The 11,393-nt window shown below is 37.0% G+C and overlaps 1 protein-coding gene across 4 annotated transcripts in view; it reads right to left on the bottom strand.

Moving 5' to 3' along the window:
- LOC105388868 (RNA-binding protein fusilli) overlaps positions 1 to 9,463 on the bottom strand; it is a 75,906-nt gene extending 66,443 nt beyond the window's left edge. For 2 of the 4 annotated variants that reach the window (XM_048628312.1, XM_048628313.1), the window contains exon 1: positions 8,566 to 9,463. In XM_048628312.1, coding sequence (XP_048484269.1) covers positions 8,566 to 8,694 — 129 coding nt within the window. In that variant the 5' untranslated portion in view covers positions 8,695 to 9,463. The remainder of the gene's footprint in view (positions 1 to 8,565) is intronic. The other 2 variants (XM_048628315.1, XM_048628314.1) reach the window with 1 other exon arrangement.
- Between the last annotated feature and the right edge of the window lie 1,930 nt (positions 9,464 to 11,393).

Genomic DNA, 11,393 nt, shown 5'->3' with positions numbered 1-11,393 from the left:
GTGCAGACTCTTGAATGACAGAATTATCTAGAATCTAGGTAATAAGTACCTATAAGGTATGTTTATTGGACAATATTGTCCACGGCAACGTGAGTGGTAGACTGTCAAACTGAAGTGTATCCTTGCCGTAAGTATTTATTTTATTTATTAAAGAACACTTCATTGCACATTTGCATTTACAAAGGCGGGATTAGTGCCAAAAAGCAATTTCATCCGAGAGAAGATAACATATCAACCGTGTTAAACAATTCATAGCAGCTCTATCGTTTGTAGCTAGTTATACTCTGTCCATTATAGGTACACTCACGGGCAATGAAAAGGTTCCACTGAGAAAAGCACCAAATTACTTCTAAACGGTAAAGCCTAGCTTCGTGACGCCTTCAGCAACATTGAAGTACATTTAATAAAGCATGAGATATTACCAACTAAAAACGGTAATATTTTATTCCAATTTTAAATTAAATGTTGAAAAAATAGGGGTCGTTTAGTGTCTGTATTTTGTGAGTGGAACGTTTTCATTGCCCGTGAGTGTATTATTGGTTTTTTGACAATCGAAATCCCATACATATTTGATGACTGCAAAGGAAAACCAACTACTTACCAGACATAAGGAAACGTCAACAATGCAATAACATAGTGGAAGCTCTATAGCCGGTTAGATATGCTAGGTTGGGCTAGGTAGTTTTCAAACTGCCACACAACACGATGCAATTTGCGTGAATGTGTATCCGAACAAGAGATGATGCATTTCTTCGTTCACCTTCATCATCACAACCCATCACGTCCCCACTGCTGGGGCACGGGTCTCCTTCCAATGAAGGAAGGGTTTTAGGCCAGCGTGGTGGACTACGCTGACCAAGTGTGGGTTGGTGGACCCCATCACAAGTAAGCTTGTGCTGAGAGAGTTGTCAGGTATGTGGGCAACCCGACTGTCAGATGTTTTCAAGCTGCCCGAAGGCCTCTGACTAGGCTTAACGACTGCTGCCGATGCAGCAACCGGGACCCACGGCTTAACGTGCCGTCCGAAGCACGGAAGCGTACGGAAAAGAACCATGCTTGAAATCGGTCACCCATCCAATGGCGGACCGTGCCAGTTGTTGCTTAACCTCAGTGATCAGTTACGATCACCTTAAGTTCGAGAAAAAAAAAACATGACAACCCATCACGGTTCCACTGCTGGGGCACGGGTCTAATACAGGGGAGGTTTTTCATAAGTCTTAAAATTACTTAATTCGTTTGGTACTGGGGATTATTGTTAGGTTAGTGTTAGTGTCTGAAGGTTATTTTCTACTTCAATGATATAACGACATGATTACAAAATCCTAAACAACGTGGGAGAAACTGTCTTTGTAACTTAGCACTAAGTGGCCTTTGTTGTTAATAATGTAGTATGGAGCTCGCTCGCCTTGTCTAAAGCTAAGCTGAATTATTCTGAAAAAGTTATAGTTTGTACGTTTTAAAAGAATGTAGGATATTTAAGTATAGGTACCTACGTAATTTGCTATTGCTAGGGTGCAAAAACGCACAATATATACAATGTGTTTTTTTTTTACCCGACAAACTTTAAGGGTGTATTCTACGTGTGTTTTGAACTTGCAATAATTTTTTTATTGCCTCAACGTAGAGATACGGTTTTGGTATCATTGTTTAGCTTAACTCAAATACTTTTAAAAGAATACATAAAAATGCCATCAAAGCGGGGCTATTTTCAAAGTTATTCAAGTAAATGTTCATTTTTGCTGTTTTTTTTTGTCAAAAAAACAAGATTAGGTGCTTGTAACTTATTTTAGGTAACTTTTTAGCAGTTGTGCATATTTTTATTGGATAGAAATGACTTTTTGCGGATAAACTCATTTTATTTCAAGTCCGTGAGGCGTTTAAATCTCGAGATATGATTTTTTATGAAATTTAAGAAGGTATCTAAAACTTTAAAATGGCCGCCATTTCTTGAAAATTGAGATTTGACCCCACATATGGGGTGGAAGCGTCCGTAGTCGAGCGGGCTTCAGTGATCGTAACTGATCACCGAGGTTAAGCAACAACTGGCACGGTCAGCCATTGGATGGGTGACCGATTTCAAGTGGTTCTTTTCTGGACGCTTCCGTGCTTCGAACGGCACGTTAAGCCGTGGGTCCCGGTTGCTGCTTCGGCAGCAGTCGTTAAGCGTAGTCAGAGGCCTTCGGGCGGCTTGAAAACGTCTGACAGTCGGGTTGCCCACTTACCCGACAACGCTCTCAACACAAGCTTGCTTGTGTTGGGGTCCACCAACCCGCACTTGGCCAGCGTGGTGGACTAGGCCTAAACCCTTCCTTCATTGGAAGGAGACCCGTGGTAGAATACACCCTTAAAGTTTGTCGGGTTCGAAAAACAACACATTGTATACAAACACATAGGCGGCACAAAAAAGGCGGTCTCGTCACTAAAAGCGATTTTTCAAGACAACCTTAGGGTGGAAGAATATTTATCCTATCTAATATTATAAATGCGAAAGTAACTGTGTCTGTCCGTCTGTTACTCTATCACGCCAAAACTACTGAACGGATTTGAATGAAATTTGGTATACACACGGTCTAGACCCCGGGAAAGAACATAGGCTACTTTCTATCCCGGGATTCCCACGGGAAAACTTTTTAATGCGAAGCGAAGCTCGCGGGAACAGCTAGTGTTCAATATAAATTGTTTGATCATAAACACTATACATACCAGCCCAGTCACCCCCTTTCAGCTTATTATATGCTCGCACTTATCCTATTTACAGATAATTTAATTTTTGATTTAAAATTAACAAGTCAACTTTTTTTTTTCGAAAATTTTCATACTCGTGGTAGGTAAAAACCAATATAACTGTGATTTTTTGCCTAATTCGTACAGACACGTTTTTATCTCGTTTCAAAGTTAAATAAATAAATAACTGGTCTTCACTTAATTGGCTAAAAAACTTAATACCCTAATGGTGTTCCTATCCTGTCTTGACAAGGTGAGGCAGATTTTAAGTAAGTAAATAGGAATTATGTATTAGATTATGTTATACTAGCTGTTCCCGCAAGCTTCGCTTCTAAAAAGTTTTCCCGTGGGAATTCCGCGATAAAAAGTAGCCTATGTTCTTTCTCAGGGTCTAGACCATCTGTACACTTAATTTCATTCAAATCCGTTCAGTAGTTTTGGCGTGAAAGAGTAACAGACAGACAGACAGACACAGTTACTTTCGCATTTATACTCGTATAATATTAATTAGGAATATGTATAGATTAGATAGTGTGTCCCCGTTCTTCTTGTTTTAAAAACAAAGAGATCTTAACGAACTACGAGTATCACGATTCACAATAAAGCCGAACGTCCACCGCAAGCTAAACTAAGTTAGTTTAGCTTAGCTCGCACAGTTGAGCCAGTTTCTCATACTGCATAGTTTGCGGTGGACGCACAGGTATATGAAACTGGCTCAACTATGCGAGCTAAGCTAAACTGAAAATGAATGGTGAAATCGCCAAAATTTGTACGTAACAAAAACGTAACAAAAGGGAAACGTTACAAAAATGTTACAAAAAGGAACTATACGGACTCGATCACACTACTATGAATAAATAAAACAATTTTTATTTAATCAGCACTACGGCGAAGCGAAAAGGAGGGTTATGATTTTGACCGGTATCTATTCAATAATTAAAACACGAACTACTTTCGTAATTTTTGAACAAAAATATTAAAAAAATATATTTATCTATGAGGTTTTTTTTTTATTAATTGAATTATTAATTATTTTGGTATTAGGTATCACTAGTTTACAAATTAAACTTATGTACAACTAATATGTTTTTGTAATTTATTAGTTTAAAAAATGTCATCACATTCTTGTCAGTCTGAATGTGCCCTTAGCTTTCCTTTTTGTAACGTTACAAAGAAAATTGTAACAAAATGGAACAAAAATTCTTACGTTTATAAGCTAAAAATATTTTAACACACGTGGATTTAGTTTTCCGAAAATTTGACTAACTGCATAGTAAACAGACTGAAATTATGATTTTACGTGCAGGAATTACTTTGTAAATACATTCCTTTAACTTAATTTGTCGGTTGTTACAAAGGGGAACACAGAAAAGTCTTTTTTCTTCCGAGTTCACTATAACTTCGATAACGACTACAAACAAAATGGCGGAGACGCGACACTAACGCCACTTCTAAGAAACCTTTTGCTCGTGGTGATGCCAGTAAAATAATTTAGATTTAATACTATTTTACACAAAGAAATATGATATTTTTATTAAGATTTAAATTTATGTAAATTTCAATAACCAACCACTGTACAAAATATGATAAAATACAAATAATTTAATACGTTACTTATTCTACTGATATGATTTACCAAAATTTTCTATGTGAAGTTGTTATATTTTTCTCATTTAGTAGGTTTTAGTGCAACCAAGAGAAATGGACAAAAAATGTACAAATTTTGGCGATTTCACCCTTATAAAGCTTTCAAATGCAAGTCTCCTGCAAACTGACATCAGTTCAAACACCACCCAGAGGGTCTAGTACAGGTTTGATACTTAGTCGAAAACTGTAAAAGTTTACGTTTTCTCGCATACAAAGTGGCGCGTCTCGCGGAAACTGTCATGAAACTTTAGACAGATAATGTATGCAGATGACAGAAAAAAAACAAAACTTTTAGTTTTCGTAAACTGCATTACCCGTACCAGAGGCCCAGGTTCTTACAGAAAACTATGTTTAAGCAAGTAGCAAAAAAGTATAAGTAAGTACGTATTTAACTATTTGTATAAATCTCGAGTGGACAACAAGAACATGATAAAAGAATTATCTGTACTTTTATGGTGCACTAAACCTTTCAAGTACCAACCGAGCTAGCTTAAAACGACGATAGACTAGTCTTGTACAGTGTACCGATCTTATATCTCGTATTTAAGTACATCCCTTACAGTTTTGTGTTACACAAATTATAGGGGATAGTAGGTACCTCCTCTATACAGGGGCCGTCGTTTTTCGCATTTTTAAAAAAATCCCCATTATGTGGGGTCAAATCTGAATATTCTAGAAATGGCGGCCATTTTAAAGTTGTTAAAATAATTAAATAAATAAATAATTATGTATATACATACCAAAACTAATAGGCCGAATAATCTTGAGTAGGTAGGTAGGTATATAGAAATATTTAGTTTATTGGCTAAACGCTCTTTCTTGGTAGCGCAGCGCAACCAATCAATCTTGATCCACTTTTTATTTAAGAAGGTATACTATGAACACTATTATCAATACAAAGCTGTGGTTTTATTTATGTTATTTTTATAAAAGAATATAACACTTCTATATAAAATATTCAGCTCTGTAGATACCTATAGTTATTAATAATAACATCTTGGATTTTTTAAATTAAATTTTTACATGTTGATAAATCACAAAAAAATAATGAAATAGACCATATCCCAGGCGCTTGTTTTATTAAACATAGTAAACAGAGTGGGCTCACCTATCACAATAACATACTACTATCAGTAAGATATCTTAGAATCCGTAAACATATTTTTATCCTACTTCATATCGTAACTAATAAAAGTATACCTAATAAGATTTCAATAATCCACTATAATAAGATACGTGTTTATTATCACTCGCAAATTATTTTATCTTTTACTTAACCCAAGGTTTTGACAATTAGGTGCCAAACTACATAGATACAAACAAGTACATTAGTGTTACGTATACGGTTATCGTCTGTTTGGCCTTGTAACTTTAACAGGAGAGGTAGGGGACATCTCAAAAGCTTTTTAAAGTTGTTTCATAAAGAAGAAGGCCGATCGACATAAAAGAGTTCATTCTGGCTCACACATCCGTTTTTGCGAGGTAAACGCATTGAAACTCGAGTTATGCTATATGTATTGCTACCGACACGGTATGTATGTACATCTACTACAAAATTATAAGGTTATTAAACGGTTCAATTGATAGTAAAACTAACTCCATCAGTATTCCACGCGTGTGTACTTTACAGGCTATTGATGATTGCATTCATAATCAAAATATATGTAAGTATAAATACATACACATCAATTTATGCTACTTATAAAATCTTATTAAAAAACCTCTTAAAAGGTATATTGAGCCAAAAGGAATAAATTCAAAAGGCACACATTTATAAACGTCAGGTCGCATCGTCGCAAAAATCTGCGACTGTAATCAAGCATTTTGCGAGGAAAACTGTCAAAACAGTCGCAGTGATTTGACGCAACACGACATTGTAGTCGTACATATGTGTGCGAGCCCTTAATTACTTAGTGACAGCGTAACTTGTATTATTTTGTCTTTATTGTACAATTTAAATAATTATATTTTATATTAATATAATTTGTTTTCAGAAATCGTTTGTCAGTTATAGGACATTATCTATTCATCAATTGAATCAGGATGGATGAATTAGTAATAAATTAATCTTAGGTATTTCCGCTTTATTATGAAATGAGCGGTTAGGAATTTATACTGCAATTACCTACCTACTTACTTAATTGTAACTGCGATCGATTATTTTGTTTGGCAATGTGCATAGGTCGAAATATTTTAGTACTCATTCATACAATACATATGCACTCACGACTGTAATCCCCGAAGGGGTAGTCAGAGGTGGCTCACAAAGCGAGCCACCCACTTTTCGCAGCACATTTGTACTCACGTGATAGGTTGCGAACCATATCGCCGTTTTAGGATAAGTTTTAGCACGAATTCATTAATATAAATTAAATTTACAACTGAATTGTCAGTATCTCTTTCTTGATGCTCATCAGATCGCTTAAATATCACTCTCTTATCTATGTATTATATTCAAGTACCTAGGTAGGTATATCATGAAACTCGGGATCTGTGGATTCTTAACCAAGCCTTGTTAGTTCTTATCTGATATAAGCCGAAGATAAACTAACTCTTAATTATCTAGCGGCTCATTAAATTACACACTACAACTGTCATTCTAATAAGGGCGACAGAACATTTTCAGTATTGTCATGACTACTCATGACCATCACGGTTTCTTGAAGTCATCTTCAATTTGGTGTGTCGCTTCACCTTTTAAATTGTGTCTAACATATACTTTAGTAATGCTTCATGTTCACTGTGTTTAGATAACCAGATGTTAACTAAGTCCTTAGGGTTTCAAAGTGTCATTTTCAGCTGGGCTATTTGTAAGATCTCTCAAAGTTACACACTTTCGTTTAGGTGTTAGAATCAAAACTGCCGTACCTAACTACTTTAGAAATACAAGTTTGCCGTTTCATTCGTTGCCACCACTACTTGGAAATTACAATTTATAGTGGAATGCTGATTCTTCAGTTCTTCGATGCAAAATAACTACCAAGCTGCGTTTTTTTCCATGGTAATAGAGTGGACTCAGTGGTCCGAAACTTCGAACCAGGAGGGTCACTATAGCTTACGGACAACGAACGACATCAAGTTGCGTGATATGATATGAGTGATATCTCTCGTTCGTTCATTTTTCCTAAACTATAGTCACCTATTCATTTATTCAAAGACTGACAATTGGTCAGTTTGACAAAGCACAAAAGTATAATCGTCAACTTCAGTAATATGATGTTGTTTGAACCGAACTGTATTTCATGGCAGGATTCGAACTCGCACGAATGAAAGTCGAGAGTCTTATGTCTTAACGACGGCTTATAATACATAGTAATTTCAGTTAAAGTAGTTAAATAGGTAATTTCAAAAGAACGGATGCACTTAAATTAACATGAAGATTCATGGTAAAATATTTTTAAAATTGTTATGTTTTCGATCGTTGCCATCATTGGAATTAAAACCGCCTGCTTTCGGTATATGTATAGGTACCTATTTCGATTAAGTTATGTGGGGTTTGGAACGCAAGAGGACGGAATTGTCTATGGTGTGGAATGACAGAGAGTGAAAAAAGGAAGAAGATTGAAAGACGACGAAAGACGTGTATTATTTGGATTTATTTTATAAAATTAAATAAAAGCCGATAAAATCTAAAAGCCAGTCTTTTCAATACCACAGTCATATTGACAACGACGTCAACGAAACATCTCCAATCCAACACTCTGGTTGTTGTTAAATTATTTATAACGAATGTCGTCATACGGTGGACGGTGACAAGGCAGCATTTTCCTAGCTGTCTTTTTAGCATAATTATTATTATGTTAAGTTATGCTTATTCTTTGAATATCCAAATCTTTAATTTCTTTGAAAGTAGTTTTATTTTAGAAAAGTTATGGACCAATTAATTTATGTTCGCATTTTTACTTTTAACACTACGATCAATGTTCGTAGTTTTAACTAAGTACTTTTAACATCATAGGTCCATACGTAAACGTATGGGTTAAGTAAATATTTTTTTTATCTTTTTACTAGACTTTTTTTAAATAAAAAAAATATTTTGTGTTATTGAGTAAATACAAAAAGTCCTTAGATATTATAACTATCAAGGTAAATTAACCTACCGACAGAGCCACGAAACGAAATAGATATCGCACCACAAACCAATTAACCCCTGCTGATCAGCATTTTCACACACCAAATTTCCCCCATTCTTACCTGGTTGCTGAGCACATCGATGACGACGTACGCCAGGTACACCACCTCCTCCTCATCGGAGCCCAGCGCAGCCCCGCCGAGCCCGGCCGTGCGCACGTGCAGCGCGCAAACCCATCCCCCGGTGATCATGGCGTCATGCACCTCCCGCGCACGGGTTAACACCAAATCGTCACCGGCTCACAATCTACACTCACGAGATTCGCATTTAGAGTAATTTTGCACGATATCTGTGTACTGATTACGATAAGCTGATAACTAAACTCGTGTGATAGCGCCGAATGAAGTGTTTAACATAAACAGTGCTAGCTTTCTAAGTGAACAACAAAGTATCAAAACCGTTCGAGCGTGCTACAATGTGTAGGCCGCTTAGGATGTCCTAGTCACAAAAGTTGACATTCGAAAAGTCACGATTTGATTGTTTGTGTACAGAGCAAATATTTGTTGAAGCAACGAAAGCACTTTTTTTAGAAATCCGACGGTTACTCAACAACACTAGTCTCGCGTGCGGCTGAGTTTACCGCTAGGCGACTACGTAAGCCGTTTCCTGTGCTGCAGGTGAAAATCCCAGTAATTACTTCACATCACTAACTTCAACTGGATTCAAAGTGTGTTTCAACTCGAAGAAACCACCTAGCGTAGCGATCGGATGAATTTTTGATTGGTGTCGATGCCCGATTCCAAATTTGAATGCCTGTTCACACACGTCCCGTTTTCACTTCGCGGTGTCCGTACGCAACCGTTTCACAAACTATTATCACTTTGTTTAGACAATGAGGTTGATTTACAGGTTGTTTATTGTTGGAAGTTGTGATTGGTGGTTATTTTTTATTACGAAGCCGAGGACAGCTCAGAGGCGAGCGTGTCTGCCGACTCGGTGGTTCGACTGCGGATCCCCCCTGTTGACACTGCGCAGGTAGCGCCAGGTGAGCGCGACGTTGCCACATCGTGCATTATCAATGATGAGATAGTGCCCGAACCAGGTAAATTTTACGCATCGTTACTAACGAGTTTTATCGACGCGTCCGTTGACGGTTCAAAGCCTTTCGGTCGAATGTTGCCTTCAATGTACTGAAAATATTGTAATGTTTCGATCGCGGATTGCAATGAGAGCTTTCAGGTAGTAGCTATACTTTTTTTTTGGTTTTCAGCAACTTTTTGAGTAGATATTTTTGTATATACCTAAATAGGGGTGTAGTAAGTATAGATAATAAAATAATAATAGGGTACAAGATATTAAAATCAATATTCTATTAAAATTTAGTCCATATTTTATGTTTTGAAAAAAATGCAAAAGACACGTAAGTAGGTACTATTCTCCTTCAATCAAAAATATATTTAAGTGGGGGGGGGGGCAGAGATGTCACACCTTATTACTGTTCATACTAATGTATTTCATAATTGAAATTTGATGAAGAGAAGATGATTATGTTACAAAGAAAGTGTTGGAAATGAGACCCGAAGGAAGGCGTAAGAGAGGGAGACCAAGAAAGACGTGGCTTGATTGCGTGAAAGAAAATATGAGGGAGTGTGGACTTATGGAGTGAATGAGGATATGAAAGGTAGTGTCATCTTCGGTGGAAATACATCAGAGCCTTTCAACATGCGCAGAGGCGTTCGTCAGGGCTGCGTTTTGGCCCTTACCCTATTTAGTATATTTCTCGCGTTGCTTCTGAAAGTTTCGATGACCGTGAGGCAGATAGGAGAACGATACGCCACCAGCCCGACAGCGTTTCACCATTCGGGATCTTCTCCTGCAGTGCGTATGGTAAAATATACCTATGAATATGGTAGATTGTAACCTGACTAATTGTTTAAGGTTAGTTAAATCTAAACATTTATACTTTTATGCACGTTAAGTGGAGTAGTTTTTCCACCCAGTTTTGGTTAATCCAAAATGTGGGAAGAAGAATGAATTTAAAGAAAATTTATTATGAATTTATCACCAAGCTATAGGCAATAGACGTCGTACATATACATATCACATTGCTATAAAACTTCACGGTATGCAGATAATAGGTGCTTAATTCAAGGTACAATATACACCTACGTACTAACATTATTTATTTTCCTGCGACCCGATGACCCGGCGCTGAACAACGATAGGACGTGACGGTTCAAAGTCGAAACACTAAAGTGTTTTTGAATTTTAATTCGTGATTTTTATTTAATTTATGTAGGTAAGAGTACCGACGTTCGCTTTTTTGACTGGGGTTATGGGTATGGGGTAACGAGGGATTGAATAATTGCAATTAATGGAAGTTTAATGCGGCTATTTCCGGTTGGTCTTGTTTTTTTTTCATACTTTGTGCTTTTAATGTTGATAACTGAATTGGAGCCCAGTTTAAAATTTAAATTATTGGACTAACAGTACTACTGGCCCACGTAGCCGGGGCCTTATCGCGAAGTCAAAACGAAGTACTTAGTGAACTTAAAATTTTCAATAAATACAGTTTGAATCCGAAAATCTAAGTACCTATGTGGAGCCAGGACACATTGGATGTCTATCCTATTCCTACCTACTTTTAACATTTATCCAACATGAGTTCAATAGTTTAGGCAGTGATCCTGTTGCGCGCCGCCCCCGCGCTCTCTGATTGGTCGGAACATTATAAAATCCAAGATGGACGCCTACTACTCGAATTACCGCCACATGCACATTGACTGCCACTATAAACAAAAATTCCGACCGTCCCATTTGTGCGTATGAAAGTGGTAAAATGTGCTTTCTCTTTTCTCTCACATAATACCTACCTGTGACAAAATTACGCAAAGGTCGTCGTTTTGACGAATATCCTGCCTTTCTCTGTTAAAGTGGGTCAACCGTAGGG

The sequence above is a fragment of the Plutella xylostella genome, chromosome 20, assembly GCF_932276165.1.
Source record: "Plutella xylostella chromosome 20, ilPluXylo3.1, whole genome shotgun sequence".
Taxonomy (NCBI): domain Eukaryota; kingdom Metazoa; phylum Arthropoda; class Insecta; order Lepidoptera; family Plutellidae; genus Plutella; species Plutella xylostella.
Note: the sequence above shows the minus strand (reverse complement) of the source record. Positions and strands in the feature narration are given on the sequence as shown.